Source organism: Tupaia chinensis, unplaced genomic scaffold, assembly GCF_000334495.1.
Source record: "Tupaia chinensis unplaced genomic scaffold, TupChi_1.0 Scaffold000578_2, whole genome shotgun sequence".
NCBI classification, from domain to species: domain Eukaryota; kingdom Metazoa; phylum Chordata; class Mammalia; order Scandentia; family Tupaiidae; genus Tupaia; species Tupaia belangeri.
In genome coordinates, this window is record NW_006160094.1 from 7330334 (window position 1) to 7346133 (window position 15800).

General features: G+C 50.6%; 1 protein-coding gene across 1 annotated transcript in view; it reads left to right on the top strand.

Annotated features, from left to right (window-relative positions):
* The window catches only part of CECR2 (CECR2 histone acetyl-lysine reader), a gene marked incomplete at its 5' end in the record, with an annotated part of 69473 nt that overhangs the window by 29718 nt on the left and 23955 nt on the right, over window positions 1-15800 (top strand). The window contains 1 exon segment of the mRNA XM_027775645.1: window positions 5877-6030. Coding sequence (XP_027631446.1) covers window positions 5877-6030 — 154 coding nt within the window.

The following is a 15800-nucleotide window of genomic DNA, read 5'->3' on the forward strand; positions in this document are numbered from 1 at the left end:
GCCCGTGGGCGTTCGCGTCGGGAGGCTCGGGCACCCCCACTGCCAGGTGCCCGCTGCGGCGGTAGGTCTCAGGGGACTGCTCGGGCTGGGAGGTGTCCGCGCCTGACAGCTGCCCTCGGGGCAAGGTCGCCATAGCGCAGGAGTCCTGGGCACGCCTGAGCTGGCAGCGCTGTTTAATCGCCCCTCAGAGGCCCACGTGGTGCTTCTCATTCGCTCCTCCTGGAGATGACCCAGGCCGGCAGCTTCTCGTCCACGGAGCATTCAAACACCCACCTCCGCCCCGTCTGCGGCGACTCGTTCCGTCAACAGGTGGCAACTAGAACAACGTCAGACTGTAAACTGCGGCCTCTCGTCTGCCTTTGCTCATTTGGTTGTGCTGGGTGTTTCATGTTTTGTTTTGTTTTAAGAGGTTTTTGCCTTAAGGTGCATGCGCTCACCGGAGAGACAAAAAGATACAGACGGTGAGAGGGAAGGTGAGAAGTCACCTCCCAGCCGGACGGCCACGCCTCCACTCTCCTGAGATCTGGGGCGTATACACATGCCTGGTGTGAGTTTCAAGCCACCAGGATCAGGACTCAAACCACGGGGGTCCCTGTGGGAGTGCCACCATATAACTGCCATGTCACCTGCTGGTTGCTTACTGGGACTTTAATGTTAAAGCCCCACAAACTGTGGCTCCGCAGTTGAGGCCTTCAGTGTCCTCACTCTCAGCTGGCTTGCCTCGGGTGGCTGCGTGCTGAAAATGAGCACAGAATTTAACCACAGATTCTGGGGCAGTGAATTATTTCAGGTATATATGTTTTGTTTTGTTTTGCTTTTTTTTTTTTTTTTTTTAAGAATTATCTCATTTAACTTTCTTTCTGTCTGTCTGTCTGTCTTTAATTTCACCAGAGAGAAAGAGAGAAAGCCGCCAGGTCCGAGACTTGAACCACAGTCAGCCATGTGGGAGTCCAGCGCCCTTAACCACCACGCCACCTGCTCGGCCTGGTATTTTGGTAATTGCTGAGAAATTATGTGGGACAGAAAGTTTTATAGCTTAGGGTGCTGAGGGGGTAGTGGGGGAGCAGTGAGGACAGGTGGTACTTACAGGGCGAGGACCACGCTAAGGACCGAGCAAGAGGAGCAGGGTACAGCTGGGTACACCTGGGCGTAGGCAGCCATTTCCCAAGCAGGGGAGCAGTCAGCCTTTCTCACTCCTCCATGACATTCTAGGAGGTCTTAGGTTTTCCTTTCTTTTCTTTTTCTTTTTTTTTTTTTTTAAAGAATTATTTATATGGGGCCAGCAGGTGGTTTGGTGGTTAAGAAGGTGTTGGACTCCCGACCGCGGAATACTCAGTTCGAGTCCTGGACCTGGCAGTTTGCTTTCTCACTTTCTGTATTCTCTCTCTTCCTCTCCCCCACCCCCAGGTCAAATTAAAAATAAAATAAATAGAAGTTAAGTGAAGTGGGACCAGCAGGTTGGTATAATGGCTATGTCTCTGGACTCGCATGTAGCCGACCGTGGTTCAAGTCCCAGACCCAGTGGCTTAAACTCATGCTGGGCATGTGTGCGTGTGTGCCTAGGATCCCAAGGGAAGAATGGAGAAGGGACTATGGCATGGCGATCCCTCCTGGGGGGTGATTTCTCACTTTCTATCTGTCTCTCTCTCTGGCAAGTGCACTTGCCCTATAGCAAAAATCTCTCCCCCAAAAAAAGTTAAATAAAGTAATCCTCTTTTAAAAAAGAATTCTTTATTTAATTCTATTTATTGTTATTATTTTCAGTTTTGCTAAAGGGCATATGTGCTCACCAGAAAGCAAGTGAGAAAGCAAGCCATCAGGTCCAGGACTCGAACCATAGTTGGCTATGTCAGAGTCCAATAACCATCACTCCACCTGCTGTCCCCAGGTTTGTTTTTCAAAGGTGCTATAAATTCAGGTTCTTCAAGTATATCTTATGCTTAGCACAAATATTGATGTAGAATAACTAGTTACATATTTTTTTATTTTATTTATATGAACTATCTAGAGTAAGTCTTTGAGCCACTAAGTGGCATGGTGGTTAAGGTGCTGGACCTCGCATGGCCGACTGTGGTGTTGAGTTCCAGACATTGGGGCTTGAGAAACACGCCAGGGCATGTGTGCATCTGTGCCCAGAATCTCAAGGGTGGAGGAGAAGGGATAGCCTATGGTGTAGCCATCCCCTGCGGGTCATCTCTCACTCTCCCTCATCCTCTGTGGTGAGTACACACACCCTCTAGCAAATTTTGTTTTTAAAGGTTTCTGCCATAGGACCCACACCCTCAGCAGAGTGAGCAAGAGCGAGACGGTGAGTGGGAAGGCGAGAGGTCACACCCCGGGGTGACCGTGCTGCTGTCCCTTCTCCATTCTCTCAGAATTTGGGGCACCCGTGTACACATGGCCAGCCTCATTTTCAAGCTGCCAGGTCCAGGTCCCAAACTCAGTCAGCTCTGTGGGATGTGGGGCCACTCTCCAACACCAGTGGGATCACATAACAGTAAAAAGTGAAGGTACTTTTGAACGTGTCGTACTAGTCCATCTCCCCATTGTACATGTTCTCATGGGAACTCGGAGGCTGCAGGTAGACAGCAGGAGCCGTACCTGCTGCCCACCCTGTCTTCGTGTGCCTCTTACAGAACGAGGATCGAGGCGAGCGTGTTTTGTGACTTACCTGCCTTCTGTGACTTACCATGCCTCCTTTGTGAGCCACACTGTTAGTTGATTCATAAGGTGTCTTTACATGTGAAATGTTTGTGTTTAATCACTTTTTTTCTTTTTTTAAAGTTTGCTACAGGGCACATGCACTCACCAGAGAGAGTGAGAACACAAGCCACCAGGTCTGGGACTCGAACCACTGTCGGCCATGCAGGAGTCCAGCGCCTTAACCACCATACCACCCACTGGCCCACATGTGAAGAATTCATAGTGCAGTGCACCTGGGGCTGGGACCCTTGTGACTGACCACAATTTGACTCCCATTTCTGGTGGCTTGAAAAACACGCTGGGCATACGTGTGTGGGTGCACAAACTCCTGGCAGGATGGAGAAATGAGAGAAAGGAATGTGATGTGACCGTGGCCCGTTTGGGGGTGCTTCTGTCCCCCTCTCTCTCAAACTCTGGCCAGCACACGCGCCCTGTGGCAGGTACCTAAGGAGCAGCTGTGCAGTCATGCTGCACGCTCCGTTGGCCCTCACTCTGTGTGACACGGGACACACTAGCTTCTTCCCATGAATTAATTCCTTTGAGAAGGCGCGGGGTCCCTCTCCTGCCTTTACGCAGCTCGTATCCCGTGGGATTCTTTTGAAGTCTTGCACATGGGGACTTCAGAAAGTCCCTGGGAAGCAAACTACGAGTTTATGTTGCTGCAAAATAAGAGTACTGAAATCCACGCACAGCTCCCTCACAGCACGTACTGGCTGACATTTTTGAAAACCCCTTCCCAACTGAAAGGGGCAAACACACGGTGTGCTTCAGCTTAGCTTCACTGCTCCCTTGTGTCCTCAGCGAGGGCATCCCAGAGAGCTGGAATAAGAGGGACCCGGAAGTGGGCAGGAGGGGGCCACAGGGAATGCAGGGAAGGCCGCGCTGACCACGTGTCCACGCCCTCCCCATTTCAGAACCTGCCTGTTCCACTTACAGAACAAAGTTGTCTTGTCTTGCGTTGTTTTGTTTTGCTATGAGGCATGTGAGCTTGCCGGAGAGAGAAAGAGAGGGAAAATGAGAAGTCACCCCCAAGGCAGATCGGCCGTGCCGCAGTCCCTCTCCCTGTCTCCCCTGGGCTGTGGGTACACACACACAGCTGCCAGTTCTGATTTTTCTCACCACCGGGTCTGAGATTCAGACTGGAGTCAGCCGTGTGGATCCAGCACCTCACCGGGCACACCTGCTGCTGGCCCTGTAGAACAAAGATTTTAAAGAATGGCATTTAATTCCATTTGCTCTGCTAAGTCAGGCTCCTCAGGAGTATGTTAGTGTGTGCAGCTAAGAATGATTCGTTTTTATTTCTTATTTTCACTCCTGCTCCTCTCGGATTTCTGTAAACTCTTCCCCAAGTCAGGCTCCTAGAATTGAACGGTAAAAATGACTTCAAAGGCTACCATCTAGGCAGGTCCATTTCCAAATGTGGGTCAAATGACAATCTAAAGTGGCTTTTAGAACCATAAAGAAAAAAAATAAGGCCAACAGGTGGCATAGTGGTTAAGGTGCTGGACACCCACATGGTCAACCAGGGTTCAAGTCCCAGATCTGGAGGTTTGTGTTCTCACTTTCCCTTTCTCTCTGTCTCTCTCTGGTCAAATTTTAAAAAAATAATAATATATGAAATTAAATAAAGAATAATACAACATTTTGATCTGAAGAACAGCGGTCTGCGTTCTTCTTTCCTGCCGTCGTCCAGACCACTTGTCAACCTCACAGTCTGAAATCGGCATAGGAGGGTCCTAGGACTTCTCCCTTGCAAAACGGTGTCACAGAGATCTCAGCATTCAGGGTTTAGGCTTCACCTAGGGTGGGGTTATTCGTATTTGACACCTGGGTTTCTCTGCGTCTGTGTGATTTTTAAATATTCTCTCATGCAGGCAACAGTTTCATACCATGTTTAAAAAGGAAAAGTTCTGGATTTTATGTCGGCACGGAAGTTGAGTGCAGAAATGAAAAATAGGGCGCCGTGCTCTGGACCGCAGCACAGCTTGGAGCTAGCTGTCCTGGAAGATGCTCATTAAAAACTCACGGAAAATGGGCCTATTTTCCTAATTAATGGCCCTGCTTTGTTTTTCTTTTCTTTGATTAGATTTCCTGTGGAAATCACATTCCCAATGACCCTCTGAAATCTTTCTTAAACGTTTTTGTTTTCTAAGATAGTACATTATGGGGTGGGAGTGGGGCTCAGAAAAAAGCATTTAACAAACACAAGAAGACCCACCGACGTGGCCTGTGGGGCGTGGACTGGTGCACCACAACACAGGGAAGAGAAGGGTTGTGTGTGCATGTGTGTGCGCACATGCGCATACCTATAGAACAATTAAATGTAAGAGGGTTTTGGTTTGTTTAATGTACATCGTTATGTACATTACCCTCCTGCCTCAGCAAAAGCTCGGGCACTCGGCTCTCAGGTGGGCCCGAGACCCAACCCGGGCCTCCGGCCTCAGCCCAGCACGAGCGCCGAGTCTGGGCGCAGGTCAAGGCAAGGCGCTGGCCAGGCTTCCAGTGGTTGCAGTCATCTCCGTGTGGTGTCCGCTGCACCTCACCACAGACAGGCTCTTCTCATCAAACTCACATCCCAGTTCTGTGCATTTGCTTTATCAGTAAAGAATAAAATTTAGGACCGGCAGGTGGCGTGGTAGTTAAGGCACTGGACTCCCACATGGCTGACCACAGCTTGAGTCCCCGACCTGGTGGCTTTCTTTCTCTCTCGCGCGTCCTCTCTCTCTCTCTCTGCCCCCCTCCACCTTTCCCCTCCCTCCCCACTCCCCCTCAAATTAAATAATTAAATAAATAAATTTAAAATGATTCTTTAAATGTTAAGGATTTCGTAATCATGCACGTTAAATTATGTCATCCTTAGTGTATTTAGGCGAAGATACTTTTTAAAATGTATGTCGAGCAGGTGCTGACTCCAAAGCAATGGCGTCTGAATTGCCCGCTCTGCTCTTCCGTCCAGCATGTTACCCGTAAGATCTAAGTATCACGAAGCCTGTGCCCACTAAGCCAGGACATCTCCGTGTCGGGTCCACACTGTGCCGTGGCATTAGCATGCTCATCTGCTTGCACCCGCATCCCACAGGAGTCGGTCGGCCCAGCCGTGTGCTGTCACCAGGTGTGTGCAGGCCAGGCCGCGTTACCGTACACTGACCTGACCGCTCTTTGGCCTCTCCCAGGAGACCCCCGTGCTTACCAGAATCGAAAAGCAGAAGCGCAAGGAGGAGGAGGAGGAACGGCAGATCCTGCTGGCCGTGCAGAAGAAGGAGCAGGAGCAGATGCTCAGAGAAGAGCGGAAGCGGGAGCTGGAGGAGAAGGTCAAGGCCGTGGAAGGTACGTGGGCGACCCACACAGCCGGAGGGCCCCCGTGCTGCGGGCACGGCTCGGCTGCTGGCCGTTGTGCACCGAGGCCGTTGCTGGCCGTCTGTGTCTTCTGGCTGGTGCTCTGTTGTATCCATCTGCGTGTCCAGTCATGGCCTCCCCACTCCCGCTCACACGCAAAGAGATTTGTGTTCTAGGGCGTGTGCTCACTGGATAGACAGACGCTGAGAAATCACTCCCCGCCCCAGAGGATGGCCACGCCACAGTCCCTTCTCCTATCAGGATTGTGGGCACGCACCTGCACCCAGCGTGACTTTCAGGCTAACGGGTCCAGGACTCAAACTGCGTTTGGCTGTGTGGGAGTCCAGCACCTTAACCACTAAGCCACCCGCTGGCCCCGTGTACTTGTTCTTGGTGTGCCTTCAGTACCTGCTCAGTGTCCTCGCTTCTGCTGTGTCCCAGATGTCACACGGGAACATGGCACTGAGATGTGGGTGACAGTTGATTTAACTGATAAAATTTGAGTACAAGGCGAGCAAGTTGTGTGGAGGTTAAGGCAGTGGATCCCACGTGGCTAGATGAGTGGTTCAAGTCCCAGACCTGGCTGCTTGAAAATCACACTGGGCACACGTATGTGCATACCCAAAGTCCTGGAGAAGGATTCGGTATGGCCTTCTCCCCCAGGGGTGCTTTCTCTCTCCCTTCCTCCCTGTCCCCCTGGCAAGTGTATGCACCTCTAGCAAAAATAATCTGTCTATGTAAGACAAAAGGAGAGGTGTTACTGTCAGACTTTTAGGTCTGGCACTGTTCGAGTCTGGCATCTTACCAGTATCTCAAAGTGGTTTTCCCAGGCCAGGCCAAGGCCTGTGGTAACGAGGTCGAATTTTGTTTCTAGCTCTGGAAAGCAGAGGGCAGCCCCCGTCTCTAGCAGTTTCCTCAGACCACAGTTGTATTTCTAGGCTGAACCTGATAGATCGTGTAGTAACAATCTTTCTGCATGAGTGAGTGTGGACCAGGTTTGTTGTTTCTTTTGTAAGTATTTATTTCTTCCATGAGAGGGAGATGGCACCTGAGCGGAGTGGTCCCAGCACCGGCCTAGCCTCGCAGGGCCACGGGCACACACGCTCGCCCAGCATGCGACACCTCGGAAGTGACCCCTCGGCCCTCCTGGTGGCTCCAGTGGCATCGAGCATGGAGTTGCCACTGGCCACTGCGGCTGGCCACTATCTTAACTTTTGAATGAAACAGTACCACATGTGCACTTGACTTTTTTTTTAATATATATTTATTTAAATTTATTTATTCATTCTTTTATTTTAATTTGACCAGAGAGACACAGAGGGAGAGAAAGTGAGAAAGCAAGCCACCAGGTCCAGGACTCGAACCATGGTCGGCCATGTGGGAGTGTCCAGCGCCTTAACCACCATGCCACCTGCTGGTCCCTGCACTTGACTTTTAATACTGTTTCCATGAAAAAGTAAGTGCATTTAGGCTATGCAGACATCACAGTTCTGGCCTCCTGGGCTTCCCCACTTCCTTTATTCTAAGTGCACGTAACCAGCACGTTAGCCCTGTTACGTGAGCCAGCTCCCACATGGCCAACCGTGGTTCGAATCCTGGCCCCGCAACGTAAGAAATACACCGTGCATGGTGTGTGTGTGCCCCAGATCCTGGCCATCGGGGAAAAGGAAGAAGGGGTTGTGGGGGACCATGCGCCATCGCAGGGTGCTTTCTTCCTCCCTCTCCTTTTCTGTCTCTGGCTAACACACACATTCTCTGACAAAAAGAAAAGAGAATTTGTATGGGTTCTATTTAGAGTGTTAAATTTAAATTCCCTCAAGATAGCAGATACAACTTTTCTTTATGTTTTTCAGAGAGATTCTGTACTCTTCCAATAGGGTTTTGTGTACACTGAGTCATTTCATTGAAAGCATGAGGCCCAAATCTCGCGCATGGCTTCGTCTCTGCCCTGTAGGTTAACCGTGTCTACGTGGTAGATGGTTCGGAAGCCGGCAGGTGCTCCTGAGCATCCATTCTGTGTCAGGCTTAGTTCCAGGAACACGGCAGTGCACGAGACGAGTTCCCTTTGTGGCGCTTACATTCCAGCGGGGAGGAGCGGAGGGCGAATAGCCAGGGGATCAGGTAGTGGTGAGAGGTGACGGAAGCAGAGCAGGCGCGGTACGCTGCGACCTCATCACAGTGATGTCTGTGTGGGACTGTGGAGTCCTCTGGAGGTGGGTGTTAAATGAACGAGTGAGGCTGCCACCCGACCCCAAGAGAGGGACGTCGTGGCTGGCAGGACAGGGGTGGGACTGCGCAGCAAGGCCCGTGAGGCTGGACATGGCAGGCACCTGGGGTCCAGGCGCCTGGGCCCTGCACTTAGGGTGGCTAAGAGAGGACAGTCCTGTCAAACAGCAGAGCCTGAAGGGTGGCAAATTGGGCAAATATGGTGGGGGCTTTAATGGCCCATGTGATACAAAATGTCCAAACTTTTTAGTAGTTCCTAAGTTTAAAAAAAAAAAAGGAATAATAGATTATGCACAAACAGGAGAATCTTTAAAACTGTAAGTTTAGGGACCAGCAGATGGCATAACGGTTACATCACTGGACCCACAACATGGTTGACTACAGTTCAAGTTGCAGACCCGGCAGCTTAAAACTCAAGCTGGGTGCTTGTGTGTGCCTGCCCAAAACCCCTAGAGAAGAGTGGAGAAGGGACTGTGGTGTGGCCATGTCCCAGGGCATGATTTCTCACTTTCTGTCTCGTCTTTCCCTTGTTGGTGAATGCCATTCCCTGTAGCAAAAATCTCTCTTAAAAACAAAATAGGGGCCAGCAGGTGGTTAAGGCACTGGACACTCCAACATGGCCAACCACAGTTCAAGTCCCAGACCTGGTGGCTTGCTTTCTCACTTTTCCTTCTTTCTCTCTTTGTCTCACTCTGGTCAAATTAAAATAAATGAATGGTTAAATAAAATAATTATTTTTTAAAAATGAAATAAAACTAAGTTTATTCAGAGAAACAAACTTTTTCTGACATTCAATTCCAAGGGTTTTATTCCGCACTGCCTTTTTTAAGGTTTTTGCCATAGGTTATGTGCACTCACCAGAGAAAGATGGGGAAAATGAGAAATCCACCCCGTCAAGGCGGAAGGTCATGCCACAGTCCCCCAACTCCATTCTTGAGATTTGGGGCATGCATGTGCATGCACCTGGCATGATTTTTAAGCAGCCAGGTCCAGGACTCAAACCATGGTCAGCCATGTGGGAGTCCAGCACCTTTGCCACCACACCACCCTCTGACCCCCGCATAGTCGTTTTGTGTATATTGCCAGAGGGCACTCACCCTCCTTACCCTCATCAGAGAGAGGGAGAGAGAGCATGCCGCCGGCCCCCAACCTCTGTTCCACCCTGCCGTCGGGACTTGGAGCGTGCACACACACTAGCATGTTCTGAGTCACTGGGGCCAGGATTTGAACTGCAGTGGGCCACGTGGATCCGGGTACAAGTGCCCATCACTCAACCGTGGCGCCAGCCACTTGTAACAGAGTGATAGTGTCGTCCTGTGTGGAGGGTGAGCCAGGGTTTTCATGCCTGTGTTGAAGGCCTACCTGCAGATGCTGCGCGGCACACGGAGCCCGCTGCACTCACCGCGTGCGTGTGCGCCCCCTGCCCATCCCACAGGGCCGACCAAGCTGTGCTCTCCCCGCCTCCCCCTCCCACGGGCCTGGCCATGCTATGCTCTCCCCCCACCTCCCCCTCCCATGGGGCCTGGCCATGCTGTGCTCTCCCCCCACCACCCCCTCCCGCGGGGCTGGCCATACTGTGCTCTCCCCCTCCCGTGGGGCCGGCGTGCGTACTCCCTCCTGTGGGGCCGGCGTGCATACCCTCTCCCCTGTCCATAGGGCTGGCTATAGTTAAACCTGGGAGGCCCCAGAGTTTATTTGCTATTGTGATGTGAGCACTTATTCTTATTTTATCCTTACTTTGTTTTTAATTGGCCAGAGGGCATGTGCACTTGCCAGAGAGAGAACGGGGACGACGAGACAGCACTCCCCTGGGGCACGGCCTCACTGCGTTCCCTCCTCCCTTTCTCCTTCCTGTCAGGACTAGAGCACGTGCACACGCACCCAGTGTTTGTCAAACCACCAGATCACCAGATCCGGGACTTGAACCACACGCTCAGACGTGCGGGATCAAGCCACCTCAACCACCAGGCCACAGAGCTTACCCAAGCAAGTAATTCTAAGGCAGAGTTTCAGCATTTGTTTTATATATATTTAAAGAGATTCGAGAGCAGGGAAGTGGATTCAGGAAAGGCAGAAGCTGGGCCAGCAGGTGGCATGGTGGATGGGGTGCCGGATTCCCACATGGCTGACCACAGTTCAAGTCCTGGACCTGGCGCCTTCCTTTTTCACTTTTTTTCCCTCTCTCTCTCTCTCTCTCTCTCGTGAGTGTGTGTGTCCTGTACCAGATATTTTTTAAATAATAGTAATAATGACAGGGTTTTTTTTGGAGAGGTTTTTGCTATAGGGTGCGTGTGCTTGCCAGAAAGAAAGAGAGAGAAAGCGAGAAATCACCCCCCAGGGGGATGGCCACGCCACAATCCCTTCTCCTCCATTCTCCTCTCAGGATCTTGGGCACACGTGCCCCCTCGCCCGGCATGAGTTTAAACCACTGGGTCCGGGACTCGAACCTCAGTCGAGTATATGGGAGTCCAGCGACATAGCCACTGTGCTAACTGCTGGTCCCCACAAATAATTTTTTTAAAGGCAGAGAGCAAAGGGCAGGAACAATCGCAGCGCTCACTGTGGTTGGAATGGGTAGGAAAAACGTGGCATGTGCTTACAGTGGGGCGTTGTTCAGCCTTCCATGGAATTCCAGAACACGGGGCGGCATCAGTGAGCCTTGCCACGCTGAGTGACACGTAAGGCATGGCATGGAGGCCGAAGGGAGAGGGATGCGGGAACAGCGTAGTGCATGCCCCGTCCCTGTGTGGGCTACGGAAAAGGCCCTGAAAGTGGATGGTGACTTTCCTCGGAGCCGGCGGATGGTGTGCGTGGAAGGGTTAAGCTTGTGCATTTTGTGTTTTTACCAGCACTCCCCCACCCATAAAAAAGCCCCACTAAGACACAGGTCCGCGTGGGAACGGGCAGGACCGACCCCGTGCCGCTCACGAGTGCCATCTGTGTGCCGGCAGCTGCTGCAGGACGGACTGTGCCAGGCAGGTGCAGGCTGCCCCAGACGGGTGAGGTCGGTCAGCCCCGACGTCCCAGCTCTGAGTACGCATCCGTACCTCTCGGCCCTCTGTGACTGTGGGGCCAGGACAGCTCCGTCTAATCCTGTATCCGTGTCCACTCTAAGAGCTTAGCAGACCTCGGGACCAAGTAAGGGGAGCCGCCGGGAGCCCGGAAGTAAGGGTGCGGGTCAGAGAGCAGCTGTGGCTTAGCGAGCAGGCGACTCGGATGGTGGGTGCAGAGTGGCCCACCTCTGGGCTCCGCCCTTACCCAGGAGGCACGAGCAGAGGTCGGTCCCTGTCCAGAAAGGCAGGGAAGAGAGCCTGTGCGCAGGGGGCGGTGCAGCAGGCACGGGGTGTGTCCACGTTGGTGTGAAAGGACTCGACAACAGGACAGCGACCCCTGGAAATGGACGGGGTTGTTTGATAATAGCTGGGTTGACAGGAAGGCTCAGGTGCTGATGGGAAGAGTGTCTGTCAGCCAGAGCAGGTAGCCTCCACCCCCGGGCTGCAGACCACAGCCATCACCCTGGGCCGCGCAGCGGGGTCTGCGCTCCGCCTCCTGTCGGATCAGCCGGGGTGGAGTCTCACAGAAACTCAGAAGCCCCTTGTTCTGTGATTGCTTCAGTGTGTATTGCGGGGTGGTAGTGGTGGAATGGGGTGCACAGTGGATGCGATGTGGAGAGATTGTCTTCCATGAGGCTGGTCCTGGTGCTGGGAAGGTTGGGGCTGCTGGGAGCTGTGGAACTGGGATAAAGACAGATGTGATGGAAGACGTCGCTCATGGAAGCCAGGCCACACGAGCCGCTTCACCTGGAATTGGTGAAAGGGAGGTTGAAGGACACAGGACACGTGGTGGGACAGAACTCTGAGGCCGCAGGAGACCCAAGGGAAAATCGGGAATATGAAACTCTGGCAGTTTGGGACGCGCTCGGGAGAGTCGGTCACAGACCTCAGAAGCCAGGGGCTGCTGGCCTGCTAATGCCGCTGAAGGCTGCCGGTGAGCCCAGTCCTGAGACTTTCAGAACCTGGCGGTCAGAACTATTGCAGGCCTGATGTCCTGTTACAAAGTGGAGGCTCTGCTGTGGGCAGAACAGCAACGCAGGAGCCCTTCGGCTGGTGGCATGCTCAGATCCCTAGGATGGCCTGAAAACTCACCAGATGTGGTACCCACAGGTCCCTGGGACCCCGGAAGCCAGGGGACAGGAGGAAGGGGTAGGAGTGTGCTAAGACCCTGTCAAAGGCAGCCCCATGCCCTTCTCGTGAGTACACACCACAGAGCCAGCCCAGGGGTGCTCTCGTTCACCAAATATAAGCCATTCTGAGTGTTGGGGGGAAAAAAAAACCTAGATAAATAACATCATATATAGTATTCATAATGATCAATATTTTAAAATTTTGCCAGAGATGCATGCACTTGCCAGAAAGAGCAAGTTTGCACATCCATGTTTATTGCAGCATGATTCACAACTGCTAAGACATGGGTCCAACCCGATGTCAACAAACAGATGAATAGTTTGAAAAGGTGTGGCAGGGGACCGGCAGGTGTCATGATAGTTACGTCACTGGACTCCCCTGTAGTCGACGCAGTTCAAGTCTCGGACCCAGTGGCTTAAAACTCACACTGGAGCTTTTTTCCCCCTGTAGTACTTGTGGGCCTGCAGGTCGGCTGTGGTTGCTGATCACTGTTCTGCAGGATGAGATTTGTTGTCAAGAATAAGGCCTACTGGGAACCAGCAGTTAGTGTAATGGCTATGTCGCTGGACTCCCACGTAGTCAACCGCGGTTCGCGTCCCGGACCCGGTGGCTTAAAACTCATGCCGGGCGCGTGTGCGTGCGTGCCCAAGATCCCGAGAGGAGAATGGAGAAGGGATTGCGGCCTGACCATCCCCCCTGAGGGGTGATTTCTCACTTTCTATCTCTATGTCTCTCTCTGTCTATCTGGCGAGCGCACGCGCCCTATAGCGAAAAACCTCTCAAAAAAAAAAAAAAAAAAAGAATCAGGCCTACTTTAAGAGATACCAAGTGAAATTTAGAAGACGATGAGAAGGTAAAACTGATTATTATGCTTGGAAACGCATGGTGATCCAGGATAAAAATAAGTACAACACACCCAAATGCAGGATGATAGTTCGTGTAACTAACAGATATCATTTGTCAGATTGCTCATGCCTGTATAGAAGGGGATATGATAGTCTGTGCAGCTAATGCACATGAACTACCAAAACACAGTGTGAAGGCTGGCCTGACAAATTATGCTACAACATATCGTACTGGCCTGCTGCTGGCCCGCAGGCTTCTCAATAGCTTTGGCATGGACAAGATCTAGGAAGGTCAAGTGGAAGTGACCGGAGATGAGTACAGTGTAGAAAGCATCGATGGTCAACCTGGTGCCTTCACCTGCTCTTTGGATGCAGGCCTTCCCAGAACCACCACTGGCAATAAAGTGTTTGGGGGCCCTGAAGGGAGCGGTGGATGGAGGCTTATCTATCCCTCACGTGCCAAACGATTCCCTGGTTATGACTCTGAAAGCAAGGAATTTAATGCAGAAGCCCATCGGAGCACATCATGGGCCAGGATGTTGCAGACTACATGCGTTACCTGATGGAAGAAGATGAAGACGCTTACAAGAAACCGTTCTCTCAGTACATAAAGGACAATGTAACTCCAGACATGGAGGAGATGGATAAGAAAGCTCACACCGCTATACGAGAGAACCCAATCTATGAAAAGAAACCCAAGAAAGAAGTTAAAAAGAAGAGGCGGAATCGTCCCAAGATGTCCCTTGCCCAGAAGGAAGATCGGGTAGCCCAGAAGGCAAGCTTCCTCAGAGCTCAGGAGCAGGCTGCTGAGAGCTAAACCAAACAATTTTCTATGACTTTATTCAAGATAAAAGATAATAAATTACAACAAAGCAACAACAACAACAAAAAACCTCACACTGGGTGTGTGTACCCCAAATCCCAAGAGGTGAATGGAAGAGAAGGCATTGCAGCGTGACCATCCCCCTTGGGGGGTGGTCTCTCACTTTCTGTCTCTCTGGTGAATGCACACACCCTGTAGCAAAAATCTCTAGGGGAGAAAAAAAAAGGTGTGGTACATATCCACTACCGAATACTACTCAGCCATAAAAAAACAATGAGACCCTAGCATTTGATAGAAAGTGGATGAATATGGAAGATTTACTATTAAGTGAAGCAAGCTAGACTATGAAGGAGAGGCACTGTATGTCCCCACTCAGTATATACCGAATGTCTGTGCTCTGTGGCAGAAACTGAAAGATTATATAGTATAAAGGCATGGACAGCATAGGTACCAGAGACAGTGTGGGAGGAGGGTGGGAAATAGGGGTGAGAGGGAGGGAATCCAGGGGAAAGAGAAAGTAGCAAAACATTTAAGGGACATAAAGAGAAAACTGTTGATAATATATATGGTAATATCTTTGATTGAACCAATGTACAGTGTAGTAAGATGGGAAAATTCATTTGGTATGCTATAATGATACATAGTGATTGAATATAAAAAATAATAAATAAGTTATTTTTAAAAATAGATTTTCTTTTTAATTTTTTAAAATTTTTTGAGGGATTTTTGCTATAGGGCGCATGTGCTCGCCAGACAGACAGAGAGGCATTAGAGACAGAAAGCGAGAAATCACCCCCCAGGGGGGATGGTCACGCCGCAATCCCTTCTCCTCCATTCTCCTCTCTGGATCTTGGGCACATACGCACATGCGCCTGGCATGAGTTCTAAGCCACCGGGTCCGGGACGCGAACCGTGGTCGACTATGTGGGAGTCCAGCGACATAGCCATTACGCTAACTGCTGGTTCCCTAAATATAGATTTTCTTAAAAACAATTATAATAAGAGCATTAGTGTTTTTGTCTTCTTTGTTGTTTTTTTTAATCTTTGCTTCAAAGGTAAAGTTAAATTGTTTCTAATACCTTTTTATGTATCCTTTTTTTGTGTAGGGAGTTGAGAAGTTTATGGGTATTTGTGTTAATGAGAAAACCTTGCATGAATTTTTTAAAGTTTTGCACCAAAAACAAACAAAAAAATCTGACATAGACACATTTCAGTCTTTTCTCCTCCATTTTTCCCTCCTTTCAGGATTTTGGGCTTGCACACACATGTACTTAGCATATTTTTCAAGCCACTGGGTTGAAAACTTGAACCACCACACCACCACCTGGCACCATAATGACATTTAACTTTTTTTTTTCTTTTTTCTTTTTTTAGAGAGGTTTTTGCTATAGGGTGCCTTCATTTGCCCAAAAGACAGAGAGAGACCGAGAAACAGAAAGTGAGAAATCACCCCCCCAGGGGGGATGGCCACACTGCAATCCCTTCTCCTCCATTCTCCTCATGGAATCTTGGGCATGCATGCACACGTGCCCAACGTGAGTTTAAGCCACTGGGTCTGGGACTCAAACCACATTCGACTACATGGGAGTCCAGCAACATAGCCATTACGCCATCTGCTGGTCCCGATATTTAACATCATTAATCACCTTTGGGTGATAGCTGATTATGAAATAATACAGGGGC